General features: G+C 44.0%; 1 protein-coding gene across 3 annotated transcripts in view; it reads right to left on the bottom strand.

The window, feature by feature from the left end:
* Nucleotides 1–16,782, bottom strand: part of JARID2 (jumonji and AT-rich interaction domain containing 2) — a 671,808-nt gene that overhangs the window by 56,600 nt on the left and 598,426 nt on the right. For all 3 annotated transcript variants that reach the window (XM_085607031.1, XM_085607030.1, XM_085607032.1), the window contains exons 15-16: nucleotides 3,958–4,088; nucleotides 1,963–2,146 (exon numbers count right to left, since the gene is read on the bottom strand). In XM_085607031.1, the coding sequence (XP_085463157.1) occupies nucleotides 1,963–2,146; nucleotides 3,958–4,088 (315 nt within the window). The remainder of the gene's footprint in view (nucleotides 1–1,962; nucleotides 2,147–3,957; nucleotides 4,089–16,782) is intronic.

Below are 16,782 nucleotides of genomic sequence, written 5' to 3'. Positions count from 1 at the left end.
GTTGTAAGTCCCTCAAAAGGGCTGCCTTGGAATAGTGGGGTACTGCCACAGTGCTGCACCTGCTTGTGTTGGGAATATGGCTTGAGGGGTGGTAAGATGTGCTCCTTTTCTTGTTGGAATCCTTTACCTCAGTGTTTTTGCGCCTGTAAACGGGTCTCTGAACTGCAGGGCAGCCATAGACTGAGCTAGGGTCATTGTCCTTCATTCTCTGCAGAGAACGGTCAACTGCATTCCCAAAAAGGTTTTCCTCTATGAAAGGCCTATTGATTATTGCAGCCTGGACTTCCTGCTTAAAACCAGACAACCTTAGTCAAGCATGTTTCCTCAACGTGGAGGTTAAGCATAGTTGCCGGTTATCCCTGTCACCTGCTTCCAGTGTGGACATGAGGCATGCATTGGCAGTGGTTTTGCCCTGCATGATCCCTGCCTTTGCCCTCCTTATAGTTTTCTGGGACGTGTTACTTGAAGTTTCCGTTCATTGGTGGAGCCCTCTTGGCATCACTGGAAGGAAAAGATTTCCTCTTTCTTGAGGGTGATAGTATCTTGAGCTGAAAACGTGATTTCCCTGCTCCTCTTCTATGTGGACCCATCAAGTGTCCGCCTCCCTTTTTAACACGGCGCTGTATATTCCAAGGTCATTGGGGGAGGGGGCTTTGGGTGATGTTTCAAAGGGTATTTTTCGACCCATTTCATCAGGTGAGTCACTGTTGACATCTTGCCATCACTCTTCGGCTTTAGCAGGTGCTCAAAATGTTCCAGCTTAAACATGCCCTCCTCCTGTTCTTCCTTATATGGAACAAACTCTTTCTCTTGTTCCTCTTGAGGTTCCATTGCTAAGTGAGGTTCGAGTTCCAGTTGTTCCTCTTTCCCTGCTTGAGTTTAATGCAAGAAAGAGTGTGGCATTATATGAATTCTTCATCTCTCTCAGTTGACTGACAACATTTTCTGGGTTCCTGGAAGGACAAATCATTCTGAAGTCGCAAAGCGCAAAACAATCTGTAGCTTGAGCTCTAGCAGTGAGACATACATCATGACAGGCACCCTTACGCCACAAGGTGTTCGGTGAGATCTTAGACACATTTGATGTTTTGTATTGGTACTACAAAGATTCCATCAAAATACCAAGATCGGGAAAAGGGGAAGGGGGCACCAAGGGTTAAAATTCTATTTAACAAGGATGTTTATTGGTGGAGTAGGTACTGAGTGGAGGATGTTCAGTAGTGGAGGGAAAGAAATGCACTTCATCTCTAACATTTCATATATATTTTGCGCCAGAGTCTAAAATTGGTGTGGTATATTTAGTCCAAAAGGTTTTTATAAAATAGTCTTCAGCCTTCACAAACTAATGCAGCATCAAATAAGGACTATGGTCTCTCACATGATGGTGGTTAACGGTGACTCATGTGCTGTTCAGACTACATTGAATGGGCCACTTCCACTGATAGGCGCGTGCAGTAGATAAATGGCCCTGGGTGCAGATGCCACACGTTACACGTCTAGGCTGCACTACTTATACATTTTGCGAGGCAAAAGTGGGTCCAATCAGCAAAAATCACAGGCAATGTCCTGTACCTACCATAGCTCAACAGCTACTGTGCTATACAAAGCACCTTCAAAGAGAATTAAATTTGGCTACGATTTTGACCAGGATTAGGTTTATGATACAATAGGTGACACGTATTCCCCAGTATATAATGTTGATGATTAGGAATTTCTACAATTACACAGTAGAGCCTTTAGAAGAACACTTAGCTGAGTGCTTACACTCAGGAAGAGGCAGTAGGAATGTGAATTATACACCTTTGGCAGATGCCTTCTTGGATTACGATTACAAATGTATGTTAGGTGCATGAAAGTGCCAGTTAGGTGAAAAATATCAACGTTTAATAGGACTGCCTCTTGTATTTCCAAACACAAACAACCTTTAATTGTTTTTGAATTCATAAAAAGATCTAGCCTTACCATGGAAAGGTAGCACAGATGCTGGCATATCTGACATCGTCTCTCTGAGGTTTCAAACTGTAGCCACTTTCGAGGTTTTTTCTTCCCGTCCACGGTTGAGTTGTGGTTGTCAGGACTGCCATAGCGGGCTGAAGAATGTAGACCTGCCTTGAAGAGCTCCTGACGCTGCCTCAGCTCGGTATCCCTAACCAAAGAAACAACAATCAGAACCCAGAGTCCAACATCACCGTACCCTTATTACTAAGCTACCCATGAGCCTGGTAATGAGGGTCAAGTGACAGTAAGACTACAAGAACCCAATTGGGGCTCTGTGTGCGTATCAGCAAGCTGCAATCCCTAAATATTATGAGAAGGAAAATTGAAAAACAGTGGTTAGGTCTAATACCTCAACAAGCACATGAAATGCAGTGAAAACCTATGAATCTAAAAAATATATATATAATAATAGCAATGGCACATGCCATTCCTACCCGTACATCATCCACCTTTCAACCTTAACTTTCTCTGTCTACACACAAAGGTCTCGCTTTCTTTCTCTTATCGCTAGGAGAGAGACCGAGGCAACATAACTATGACAATTAAACTAAATGGAGAATCTCTGTGGTCATCATAGAGCATTCCATATACTGGCCATCAATATCTGCCAGATGCCGCACTTTCAAAGATAGGTATCAACACTAGGTAGAAGTAGACAAAAAGAAACAGTATTATACACGATACCATCAGAAACAGTGTCAGAAAACTTGTCAACTTGCAGCCTGAGCACATGGACTTCCAGGCTGGTTCCTTGAATTAAGTCACTGTGAAGAGAGAAATTGATGTATACATAACTCTCGACACTGGGGGTTGGGATTTTCTGGAGAGTTGTTCACTTCTAGCAAGAAAACATGTTGCATGACGCCAGCGTCAAGGGGTTAATCAGGTTAATACCCCTTGATCACAAGGTGGCCACAACAGCACCTCGTCACCGACAGGGACAGCACATCATGCCAGGAATTCCCAACTGTAAGCGCCTGGGAGTCCAAATGGAAAGAAACAGTATAATCTGGTGGCATTGTTTCCCTTCCCAGGAGATGGGATCTTCTCTAATGGACATCAATGTGGATAGAAAAGGTTGTAATGCCAACGTTGAGAAATTCAGACTCTGTTCTCCTTGAATATACAGAGAAAAGAAATCTGGTGAGAAAGTAAAGCTTTGCGACTGCATATTGTAGTGGAGAAGTCCCGGTGTGAAACCAATTGCTGCGGGGCATGTATACAAGGAAGGTAAAACAATTAGCGCTCTCTCAACGGCTCATCTGGAATTTTCCACACCAATGCTTTGTGTACTGGAGCGGTCACGCCATTCACAGCTCTGACTCCAAGTACAGGATTTCCAAATGAAGAATTGCAAGTCAAATCTAGTTAACTTCTTGGTGCCACCAACGGAGATTCCTGAACTCTAGAAATGCCCGTCACTGGCTCAAGAGGTGAACTAGAATCCTTAGAAGCCCAAACCCTTGCACACATTTGAACCCTGTAGGGACAGCAAGGGAAAAGGCATCTGTAGGATCACATTTGACCAGAGCCTGGCCTTGATTGTGCCGTTAGTCTACATTTGCCATCGAATTCAGAATTCACAGTGAACAGGAAGTAAAGTGAGGTTGTCCCCAGACGAAGCTAGTCCCTCCAAAACGCGCAGAAGTGAAAGAAGGGTTGAAGGAGTGCTACCAATCGATCCGAATAGTAAATATAACTAACAATGGGTAACCGTGGACACGTGAAATATCTAGCCAGTAACAATGAAATAAGCTTGGAACTACCTAGGATTGTTTCAGGCTGCAAAAATAGCAGTAAACATGTGGTTATTTAAAATGGCCCAAATATATTTTTCAAATGAATACGTTTTTTCTCTTTTCGTTCACTTCTACGCATTTTTCAGGAACTGAATCCTTCTGGGTAGAACCATACAGAACATTTTCAAATGGAAAGTAACAAACCAGCAGGTTTAGATACCTGAGCTCTCCAAGCAGTGAAGAAATTGTACTCAGAGTCCGACCATTTTCCTTCTTTGCCTCCACCGTTGCAATCTGGTACAGTAACTTCTCCATTGAAAATGGCTTTGCTATGTGTCGTTGCTTCATTTCCTAAGAAACAAAATAAAGGTTGCCATGTTACTGACCAGTTTATCATCTAGTTTAGTACACCAACGGAACTACAAAATGTTTCAACACAGCTTTACATTTATTTCTAATGAGCAGAGAGTTACGAGATGGTAGGAAAATGCTACTTACCCAGTATGCATCTGTTCTTGACATATAAAGCTGTAGATTCATATGCATTAGCATAGATCGCCATCTGGTGTTGGGTCCAGATGTTTGCACTTTGTTTTTCTTCGAAGAAGTCTTTGTAGTCACGAGGTAGGTGACTCCTCCTTTCAGTGATAATGCGCATGGGCATCGACTCCAGCCATTGTTTTGCGGTAAGAGTGATGGAGTTAGTAAGAGTAGAAAGAGATGTCCATGTATGGTGTATCTAAGAAAGATAATACTGCCACAGATAAAAGTACCCGGGGAGGCGGGTGGGTGCATATGAATTTACAGCTTTATATTCCAAGAACAGATGCATACTGGGTAAGTAGCATTTTCCGTTCGAGGCATATGAGCTGTAGATCATATGCTTTAGCATAGACCATACAGTAGTTATCTTCCCAGTGGTGGCTAACCTGTATCTGTTGCAGTGGTTTGAAATAGTGTTCTTAAAATGGCCTGACCCACACTAGCTTGTTGTTTTTCTAACAAATCTACACAATAGTGCTTTGTGAATGTGTGTGGCGAAGACCATGTTGCTGCTTTGCAGATGTCATTTAAGGGTATGTTCCATAAGAATGCCATAGAAGCCCCTAGTTTGCTTGTAGAGTGCGCCCTAGGGTAACGGTTAATGTGCGCTTAGCTTTAACGTAACATAATTGGATGCATTTAACGATCCACCGTGCAATACCTGCTTTTGATATGGGATTGCCTTTATGCGGTGGTGAAAAAGCAACAAAGATTTGTTTTGTTTTACGAAAAGATGTAGTTCTTTCAATGTAATACCGTATTGCTCTTTTTACATCTAATGTGTGAAGAGCACGTTCTGCCACTGAGTCTGGTTGAGGAAAAACTACGGGTAGCTCAATAGACTGGTTGAGATGAAAGGCAGAAACGACTTTAGGTAGAAATTTGGGATTAGTCCTAAGAACCACTTTATTCTGATGCATTTGTAAAAATGGTTCTTCTATGGTTAGTGCCTGGAGCTCACCAACTCTTCTGAGAGATGTGATGGCTATAAGGAAGGCTACTTTCCAAGTGAGAAACTGTAGCTCACATTTGTGCAGAGGTTCAAATGGTAGGCCCATGAGTCTTGTAAGGACTATGTATTCCACACTGGAGAAGGTGGAAGTCTAGGAGGTATGATTCTTTTAAGTCCTTCCATAAATGCCTTGATAGCAGGCACGCAAAACAAAGACAAATGTCTGTTTTGTAGGGAAACGGCTATTGCAGCCAGATGTAACCGTATAGATGTATAGGCAAAATTACAACGCTGTAGGTGAATAGGTAGCAAATGATGCTTTGAATTGAAACATCTAGTGGATTGATTTGAATGTTTGTGAAGTAAATTACAAATTGCTTCCACTTTGCCGCATAGCTTGCTCTAGTGGTAGGGCGTCTAGCCTCTTTAATGACATTCATGCAGTCTGGCGGAAGATTAAGGTAGCCAAACTCTATGATTTCAGGTGCCAGATCGCAAGGTTGAGTTGACTGGGATCTGGATGTCTTACCTCTCCATGGTTCTGAGTGAGAAGCTTGGGGGAGAGGTGCAGCTTTTGGTGAGGAACTACTGATAGTTCCAATAGGGTTGTGAAACAGGGTTGTCAAGTCCATGTGGGAGCAACTAGGATCATTGTGAGAGACTGATGCTTGAGCTTCCAAACCACTTATGAAATTAGCGGGAGAGGTGGAAAAGCGTAAGCAAATCTCCCTGACCAATTCATCCATAGCGCATTGCCTGTGGATGATGGGTGTGGGTACCTGGACGCGAAGTTTGGGCATTTTGCGTTGAGGTGTGTTGCGAAGAGATCTATTTCTGAATATCCCCACATTTGAAAGAATGGGATCAGAACGTGAGGATGTAGTTCCCATTCGTCAATCTGTTGTCTTTGACGACAGAGCAGATCTGCGATCTGGTTGTTTACCCCTGGGAGGTGTTCCGCAAGGAGATATATCTTCTGGGGTATGGCCCATCTCCATATGCTTTGAGCTAGGCGTAAAGCTGTAGAGTGTGTGTCCCTCCCTGTTTTTTGTATGTAGTACATTGCTGTCATATTGTCTGTACGGATTAAGACATCTTTGCCTACTAAATGCAGTTGAAAAGCTTTCAATGCCAGAAAAATCACTAGTAGCTCTAGGTAGTGTATTTGAAGTTGTTTCTGTTGTAGGGTCCATGTGCCCTGAACAGTGTGTGTTTGAAGATGAGCTCCCCAATCAGTCAGCGATGCGTCTGCTGTTAACACCATCTGTGGAACCGGGTCAAGGAATGGCCGCCCTTTGGAAAGTTTGTGTATTCCACCACTACAGAGAGAGGTGAGTGCGGCCGTCCACCGACACCAGATCGGTTAACTGACCTTGAGCCTGGTTCCACTGACGTGCCAAGCATTCCTGTAGGGGACGCATTTGAAGTCTTGCGTAAGACACAATTAGAATGCAAGAAGCCATCATGCCGATCAATTGCATGATCAATTGCATGTTGCATATCCTGACTGGGTTGTGGTATGCTAGAGCTTTGAAAGTATCGATTGTGGCTCCTATATACGCTTGAGTGTTGGACGGCTGGAGGTGAGACTTGGTGAGGTTTACAGTGAATCCCAAGTCGTGAAGCAGCTGTACTCTTTTGTGAGTGTGGACAATGCAGGTGTGCTGTGATTTGGCTTTTATTAGCCAGTCATCCAGGTAAGGGAAGACGTGAATGTGTTGTCTTCTTAAATGAGCTGTGACCACCGCAAGGTACTTGGTGAATACCCTGGGTGCCGTAGTTACCCCAAAAGTGTCTGTCCACCACAAACCTGAGATATTTTCTGTGAGCTGGGTGGATGGGAATATGGAAGTAGGCGTCCTTTAAATCCAGAGTGGATAGACAGTCGCCTTGTTGAAGCACTGGGAACACCTGTTGGAGGGTGACCATGTGGAAGTGGTCTGACTGAATGTAAAGATTTAGCTGCCTGAGGTCTAGAATAGGCCTTAGAGAGCCGTCCTTTTTTGGAATTAAAAAGTACAGGGAGTACACTCCGGTTCCCTGTTGATGGAACGGGACTGGTTCTATTGTATGTTTTTGTAACAGAGAGAGAACTTCTTGCTTCAGGAGTGCGAGATGTTCTGGTGACATTACATGTTGTTTAGGAATGAAATTTGGGGGAGTGTTATATTTCATATAGGTACCCTTATATAGGTCCAGGGAACATCGTGTACTTTCCCTACATTAGCTTCCGTTATTTCATATGAACGAGCCTTATAAGGACATAACTCCAAATAAGGACAGAATGTCTTATAGGGACATCACGCCTTATAAGGACTGTAGCCTTTTATGGACTAAACCTTTCACATAGTTCCATGCTGAGGGTGGGTTTTTCCCAATCGATATTGCTTAGACGTCATCCTTAGCACATATGAATAATTGATGAGTACATTCTCCAGGAGGCATACTTCACCTCTCCCATCGACACACAAGGTTTAATCCCCAACATCATACAGAACAATGGGTAACACACGTACATAGACTGTATGAATACAGCACCTCTTGGGATCAGAAAGCAGAAGGGAAAAAACTAGTTACTTACCTGTACACTATGGTTCTCCAGTATTATCTTTCATAGATTCACATGCCTGTATCTTCCCCGTCGTCATGGTGGGAGTCTCACGGTAACAGAATGACCACAGCAGTATAAGAAAAACTGCATAGCAAAATCCCATAGGGAATCATCTTATTTGGTAACCAAACCTCATCATTATGTGGTCCAAGACTCAGCCAATCGGCTGCTAGCCCTGCCCTCACACTCCCCAGCAGAGCCTTCCTGCCTCAGATTTCCAGCCCAGAGTGCGAGACTAAAACACTGCTAGAAACAAAGAGGTTCTGCCTGAGAAATGGGGAGGTGGGCGGGCCGCATGTGAATCTATGAAAGATAATACTGGAGAACCATAGTGTACAGGGAAGTAACTAGTTTTTTCTCCAGTATTGAATCTTTCATAGTTCACATGCTTGAATCAGAATAGCAAGCAGTACTTATCCCAAATTGCATTTCCAGGCTAGAACCCCCAATAACCGTGGGCTCTGCTCTTTTGGATAGAATGTTAACGTACATTGCAGCATTTAAAAAATTTGTGTAAATATACCTATATCTGTACATACATACATCGTCATAATCCATGATAAACACCTTAATGAAATAGGTGCCGTAGAACTGCTTGTCCCACTGCTGCATCCTTTTTCCATGCTGTGTCCAGACAATGTCTAGTAAAGGTGTGCGCATTCTTCCATGTCGCAGCTCTACAAATGTCTGGCAATGGCACCCCTGCAAATAGAGCCGTAGAAGTTGCCATCTTCCTTGTGGAGTGCGCACGTACTTTGGCTTGCAAAGGTTTTCCAGCTTTAACATGACAAGGATATTGCTGACGATATCCACCTCGAGATACTAGATCTAGAAAGTGCCACGCCTTTCTTGGGGCCAGCAAAGGCTACGAAAAGTTGATTTGTCTTTCTGAATGATTGCGTCTTATCGATGTAAAATTTGAGACATCGTTTGATGTCTAAAGAGTGCAACGCTCTTTCTGCCGTTGTTGACGGGTCTTTAAAAAATGTAGGCAAAACTACTGGTTCATTCAGATGAAAGCTGGAGGGGACTTTAGGAATAAATTTGGGGTTCGTCCTCAGAATCACTCTGTCCTGCCTGAATTGGAGGAGTGGTTCTGCAATTGAGAAAGCTTGGATCTCGCTGACCCTTCTTGCCGACGTCAGCGCTAATAGTAACGCTGTCTTCCATGAGACAAATTGTAATTCCGGCTTATGGATTGGCTCAAATGGCGGTTTCATTAGCTGTGCAAGAACTGTATTAAGCTGCCAAGGAACTACTGGTCTACGAACTGGAGGGAACATTCTGAAGAGCCCCCTGAGGAATTCTTTAATAACTCTTTGGGACCAAAGAGATGGTCGGTCAGGAACTCTTGTGTACCTTGAAATAGCGGCTAGGTGTACTTTTATAGACATATGAGAGAGTCCAGATTTGGCCAATGTCAACAGATATGGAAGAATCTGATCAGAAGAGACTCGAAATGGATGTAAATCGTTAGATGCACACCAGTGACCTTTTCCATTTAGCCGAATATGTTTTGTTTGTGGAGACTGCCCGAGATCGTGAGAGAATCTCTCTGCACTCCTGAGGGATCTTTAACAGGTGGAACTCATGCTAGTGAGGTCCCATGCTGACAAGCTCAGCGATTTCAAATTTGGATGCAGTATCTGTCCGTTGTTCATAGTTATCAGATCCTGCACTAATGGGAACTGTATCCTGGGTGTCACTGAGAGTCTGAGAAGTTCTGAGAACCACGCTTGTCTCGGCCACGCTGGGGCAATCAGAATCAGATGGCACGGCTCGGATTTCATCTTTCTTAAGACTTTCAATATTAGAGGAAAGGGGGGAAATGCATACGCAAACATACCCGTCCAGCACAGCTGTAGCGCATTGCCCCACGATCCTTTCTGCGGAAACCTGCTTGCAAAGTTTTTGCATTTCGAATTGTGGCGATCCGCGAACAATTCAAGGCTTGGAGTGCCCCATGCCTTGAAAACTTTGGAAAGGTGCTTCTGATTCAGTTCCCACTCGTGAGAAATCTCGGAAGATCTGCTCAGAATATCCGCTCGTGTGGTCTACCCCTGCAAAATGCTGCACTTGAAGCGAGATGTGAGCTAGAAGCCATTTCCAAATGTCTTGTGCTTCCTTCGACAGGAGTTTCGACTTTGTACCCCCTTGTTTTAGAAGGTAAAACATAGACGTTGAGCTGTCTGTCTTCACAAGAACCGTAGATCCGCGAATCTTGGGAAGAAAAGCCTTGAGTCCCACGAACACGGCCCTTAGTTCCAGCAAGTTGATGTGGAGCTGCGTTTCGGACTTTGACCAGTGGCCCTGAATTTCGAGCTCCTGGAGATGCGCACCCCAACCTTGAAGTGAAGCATCCGTCATCATTACGAAACTGTAGCTCTGTGATTCGAAAGACAGTCCTTCCGCTAAATGATCCCTGATCTTCCACCATGACTGGGCGTTTCGGATCTGAGGAGTGATCTCTATTCGATCCTCGAAGGATCCCTGCGACTGAAGCCATTGCTTGGCTAGCAGTTCTTGTATAGGTCTCATGCGGAATCTGCAATTTGGAAGTAGGGGGATACAAGAGGACATCATCCCCAATAATGACTTGTAGATTCTTACTGAAACTGACTTTTTTATTTGCAATTGTGTTGTCAACTGTATGATCTTTTGAATACGCTCCTCTGAAGGATAAGCCTTGGCCTCCTCCGTGCAAATTAGAGCTCCCAAAAATTGAAGGGACTGTGATGGTCTGAGATGTGATTTTCCTAGGTTGACTCGAAAACCTAGGTGATTGAAAAGATCCATGCAAACTTGAAGAGAGTGTTGGGTGTCTCTGAACGAACCACCTTTTATGAGCCAATCGTCCAGATAAGGGAAAATCTGGTGACCTTGGAGTCTTAGGTGCGCCGCTATTGGCGCCATACACTTTGTAAAGATTCTCGGCGCCGACTTTAGGCCGAAAGGCAATACTTTGAATTGGTAATGACGCCCCGCCACCATGAAGCGTAGACATTTTCTGTGGTTTATATGGATTGGGATGTGAAAATAAGCATCTAAGAGGTCCAGGGATGCCAAATAATCTCCTCTGCCAATCAGGAGAAGTATGTCCTGCAGGGATAGCATTCAAAATGATTTCTTTTGGATGAATTTGTTGAGACCTCTCAGGTCCATTACCTGCCTCCATTTTGATGTGTCTTTCTTCTTTATGAGAAAGAAATGCGAGTAAAAGCCTTTCCCTCGTTGAAGCCGCGAAATTCTTCTATCGCCTCCTTTTGTAGTAACGCTAAAACTTCTGCCTTGAGGGCTGATAGATGTTCTTGTCTCCTGTGTATAGGAGGCTGATTTGGAGGCTTTTGTACGAACTCCAGAGTATGACCATGTTGAATCACATCCAAAACCCATCTGTCTGTTGCTATTGACAGCCAAGTTGGGTAAAATGAAGTCAGGTAATGCCTGCTGCTTCTCGGATAAGTGGCGGATGTGTTGATGAAGTCATTGTCGTCGATTGGATTGCTGCGATTTCCCTCTCGCAGATGATCTTCCTCTGGACTGTTGCTGATAGTTGTTTGAGGATCGAAATTGTTGATTGTTCGAGTATTGGCGATATCCCTGCTGATTGTATGGCTGATATCTACTCGATTGAAACGAGGATCTTTGTGTAAATTGTCCTCGGGATCCTCTCCTCCGAAAGGACTGAAACCTGCCCTGTTGAAGAGATCCCAGCGCCCGCGCTGTCTCTGTCAGTTTTAATGCTTTGGAGGGCATCATCTACATGCTTTCCGAACAGGTTCTCTCCGTCAAATGGCATGTCCACTATTTTAGACCGCACTTCCGGTCTAAACGAAGTAGGCTTCAGCCATCCTTGTCTTCGCAGGGCTACTGCACCTGCCATTTGTCGAAATGCCACTGAGGACAAATCCATAGCGATGTCTATGGATTCCGAGGCCGCCCTAGCCCCATCCTTCAGAATAGCAGCCGCTTCTTCTTTTTTATCCTCTGGAAGATGGGCGAGTAAAGGTGCTATATCGCACCACATCTGCCCATTGAATCTGCTGATGAGGGCTGACGCATTGGAAGCCTTTATGGAAGACGCTGCCATCACCGCAAAACGCTTCCCTGCGCCATCCATTCGTCTTCCGTATTTGTCTGGGGGAACTGCCGATGTAGAAACCGGATTTTTTGAGTTCCTTTGGGCGGCCTGCGTCACCACAGATTCTGGTTGTGGATGACCAATCAAACAGGCCAGAGACGATTCTGGGGCTCTATATTTCTTGTCTATTCGAGGAACTGAAGCAGCCACTGAAGCCGGGTTCCTCATTATTTTCAATCCTTCCTCCCAAATATGAGCGATTATCGGTATGGACCGAATAGATTTGCGTGACTCCTCCTTAAAGTCAGAGGAAACATTCGGCTTCCTGAACTGGAAGTGGGAGCTCAAAGCGTTTTGACGCTTTCTCCATGATATCATGGAAACCTCCTATATCTTGCGGCGGAGAGTGCGCCGGTGTAGGAGATGGAGACGGAGTAGTTTGGAGAATATATTGGTCCCATTCATCGTCAACCTGCGTTTCTTGAAGAAGTTCTCCTTCTTCCGGTTGATCGGCGTCACTGTCTTCCAAATCGTCTCTAATTGTCACAATTGGTGGAGATCGTATCTTTTGAGAGGTAGTTTTAGGAGAAGAATGAGGTGGTTGTACTTGTGCAGGCTGATCTGCCGTCTGTGGCGCTTGAGAGTTAGCGTCAGGGAAACGCCGATAGTAGTCATTTATCATCAGCCGCAAGTCAGTCACTAAGGAAACCGGCATTGAGATAGTGTACTCTCTACTAGTAGGCTGAGGCTCTTCCTCGTAGTCATAAGACTGCTGAAATGACTCATATCTTCGTGAATCCGGTGGAGGGTGATCTTGAAAAGAAAAGACTTCCTGAACCTCATGATATTCTTCCTCATCCGTTTCCTGACTCTTAATCCGAAATTGGGACGGACTATAAGCCACTCTTGAAGACTCTTCATCTTCTGACTGCAAATCTAGTAGATTGGAAGGAGGAAGCGAAGAAATCTTCGCCCAGGCCGTAAAATCTGTTGATTTAGTCTTCTTCGTCGACGAGCCCGTCGACGACGGAATAGACTTCAACGTTATTTTCTTTACTTTGGGAGATTGAAAAGCTGCCGTCGACGGAGTTCCCGTCGACGGAGATCTCGTCGACGTGGAAAGCTGTATTATCGTAGACATAGTGGTCGTCGACATAGTAGTCTTCGACGACGAAGTCTTCGCCGACGAAGATAATGGGGCCGTCGACTAGGATCCCGTCGACGAGATCGTCAACGAGCTTTTCTTCGACGACGAGGTCTTAGTCGACTGTTTTAAAGCAATCACAGCCGGCGACGCCTTCATTTTCGTCGACGGAGCTGAGGAGACTTCTCTAGACTCTGTAGATTTTTTAAGAGGAGTATGAGGTAATGAAGACGAAGGAGCCCCTTTGTCTTTTGCTTTTTTAGCTCTGTATTATCTTCCGAAGTCGATGATTTCCTCTTTTTTGAAGACTTAGATTCCTCTTCAGAGTCAGATTCTGAAGTGACCTTCTTCTTTTGAAGCCACAGCAGAAGACGTGCCTCCCTGTCACGCAGGATTTTCGCAGAAAAAGTTCTGCAATGCTTACAGTCTTTAGGCACATGTTTTGGGTGCAGACAATATAAGCAGTCCTTGTGGGGTCTTCAGAAAACAATCTAGGTTTTCCACAGGATTTGCAGGGCCTGAAGAGCCTCTTTTTAGAGCTTTCAGCCATAGTAAGCAAGAAAATATGAAGCACGGTACCTCAATCCAGCAAAGAGAAGGAAATTCTAGATGAACAAGAGGTCAAAAGTTCACACAGGAACCAAACTGAGCAAAGCTCAGGGAGACTCCTCCTCACACGAAGGCGGTTGGAAATCTGAGGCAGGAAGGCTCTGCTGGGGAGTGTGAGGGCAGGGCTAGCAGCCGATTGGCTGAGTCTTGGACCACATAATGATGAGGTTTGGTTACCAAATAAGATGATTCCCTATGCGATTTTGCTATGCAGTTTTTCTTATACTGCTGTGGTCATTCTGTTACCGTGAGACTCCCACCATGACGACGGGGAAGATACAAGCATGTGAATCTATGAAAGATTCAATACTGAAGAACCGAGACTTTAAGACCGACACACTGACCAAAGACGCTGCAGCTCCGGCATGCCATCACTCCAGCTGACAGTGGTCTGACGATCCCTTGCGGGGTGTCCAGCTCAAGTCCAGGACGAAGTCCCACACTCTCACTATTGAAGTATGGGGGTTTGATTCAATCCTAGCGGGATTCTTGGGTCTTAGACATAAGGCTCTTAGATGTAGTAGCTCTTTCGCACCTACTTACATGCTAGGTACACTCGGGTACATCTAGTCAGGCATCTTAGGAGTACGCACTTTATTTTATAAATGCATTTCATATTTATGTATATGTTCATGACTATTGCACAATGGTAGAACAATACTATTCCTTTTTATTCACTGTACTGCTGGTTCTATATCTCTGCTACTGTGTTACAGTTCGAACAGCGCACTTATTTTACATGAGAAGAACTACGGTACAATAAACTCTTATTGTAAAAACGCTCGACTGTTTCTTCGCTGTATCTCTCTGAGAGCAAAACAAGCAAGCACGAGTGACTGGATGAAAAGTAGTATATTGTTTCCACGAGTCTGAGGTTATTGTGTTCTGAGGTTGCCAAGAACTAATCTCTCTGATAGCAGGAGATTCTAGTGGCACTGTGAGCTAGCTAATGCAAACCAAAGGCGAACATATGCGGTGGGGGTGCACAGTGTCAGTCTGCCACCAGACCCACAGTATATGTTATCCGTAAACAGTGTAGGTCCTGCATGACAGGGTACTATTAGGACTATTCAAACCAACGTTAAAGAGCGGTGAGGGTCACAGAACTCGTGTGCACAGGAGAGTATTCTAGGTGTATTACTTATTGGCTAGATATTCAAAGAAACCGCTCAACCGCTCACTTCTGATGATCCACCACACAGAGGTCATCTAACAAAATATTAAATCCACACAGAAGGAGCGTATAATTATTATGAATTCATCCACAATTGATTATTGAAGTCCATAAATAATCAGAATTCCAATGCAAGCTTCCTTGTCCACTTGTCTTTATTGACACTTGTTCCAAACTCTTCAAAACACAGATCAATCAATATTTCAATACAGCCAGCCTACGCGTTTCGTCCCCCATGGGACATCATCAGGGCTGAATCATTTTCATGTTACTGTCCATACTTAGTCTTTTTCCAATTTTACGATATTTCTATTGTATGATGCAAATTCTTTTTATAATGTCGAAAGAGTTCCTGTCAATTGCTCTTCCAGCCTTCCTAATCGATTTTCGAAATTTATATTTTGTGAGTTACTTCACAAATTTGATGAAAAAGCGTTGTCCTATGTGGATGATATTTATCTGACAGACGACGACGACGACTTGGAAAGGCACTTGACAAGGGTAGGCACCATTATTATGGGATTTGCCACAGAAGGCTATAAGTACAACTTGAAAATAGCCCACCTCAATGTCCTATTTTTGGGATATGAGTTGTCAAGTGAAGGCAAAAGTCTGGCAGCTAACTTTTTAGAAAAGTGTGCACTGCTCCAGCCTCCAAAATCATTGAAAAATTTACAATCAATACTAGGATTCCTAAATTTCGTCAGAACATACATTTTAGATTATGCACAGAGGGTAAAACCTTTCTATGAATTAATCAAACCTGACTTTTCAGCCAGAGATTGGACACAAGAACATACTAATATTTTTTATTTACTCCAGAAACACATGATTGCTTCCAAACACGCGTAAATGTACGCCACTTAGTGATCCGAATAATTGCGGGTCAAAGCAGGAACACCTACTTGACCTTTAATGAGGGAGAAATTGTACCTATCGCTTACAAACCAAAACTGTACACAAATGTAGAAATGTGTTTCACTTCAACAGAAAAAAAACTGACAGCCGTTCAGACTGCTGTAGCAAGAGAAAGAACACTGGCTCAAGGGAAACGCATCATTGTCGTGACCCCAGTACCAGCTTTAGAAGCTGTTACAAAAGCCAGCATCCCGAATGCGAAAGCGTTACATCCAATATGGATACAATGGGCTAATTCTCTTACTGCAACAGACGTTGAATACAAATTTGATCCCAGTTTAAAAACTCAGGCATTCCTGCAATATGAACAACAATATCCTCTACCAAATAAAATCTTGCCTCTTGACCAGTATGAATATATAATTTACACTGACGGATCTGCTCAACCGGTGATAGGAATTAAGCAGCAATATTTTTCGGTATGTGCTATCGTTAAAGGTCTCATGAATGATGGCAAGTTCCATCCTAGCTGCACAAAGACAATCTTTAGGAGACTGCACGGCTCAGTTGGCAGAATTAAAAGCACTGATGCTGGCACTTGTAAATACCGATCACAAATTCCCCACACTAATCGCGTGCGATTCTTTTTACTGTGTACAGTCGTACAATGAGTACTTACAGCATTGGGAACAAAACAGGTGTAAGGATGCAAAAGGTGGCACAATTAAACACAAAATGCTATGGGAACAGGTAGCACAGTTGAAAACCGAGCTACCGAGGACTCATGTGATCCATACACGGAGTCATCAACGTGATGGCGTTCACGTTGAAGGGAATTCATTGGCTGATGAAGCCGCAAAGGGGGCTGTACGCACAGCTTCCGTATCTGCGCTGACTCGTTCTAAAACGAGAATAGACGGAGATATAATGGTAGCTGTCATAGCATCACGCAAAGGCAGCACAGCAGTACCTAAAACATTTCCACTCAAATACTCCTACAAGTTAGATGCACAAAACATTCCATATGCTCAGATTCCTGGAGTGGGGGACAGAGTAATACCAAATATGGATCG

This window comes from Triturus cristatus, chromosome 5_2 (assembly GCF_964204655.1).
Source record: "Triturus cristatus chromosome 5_2, aTriCri1.1, whole genome shotgun sequence".
NCBI lineage: Eukaryota > Metazoa > Chordata > Amphibia > Caudata > Salamandridae > Triturus > Triturus cristatus.
The sequence above is the reverse complement of the archived record's forward strand: the minus strand, read 5'-3'. Positions and strand labels throughout refer to the sequence as shown.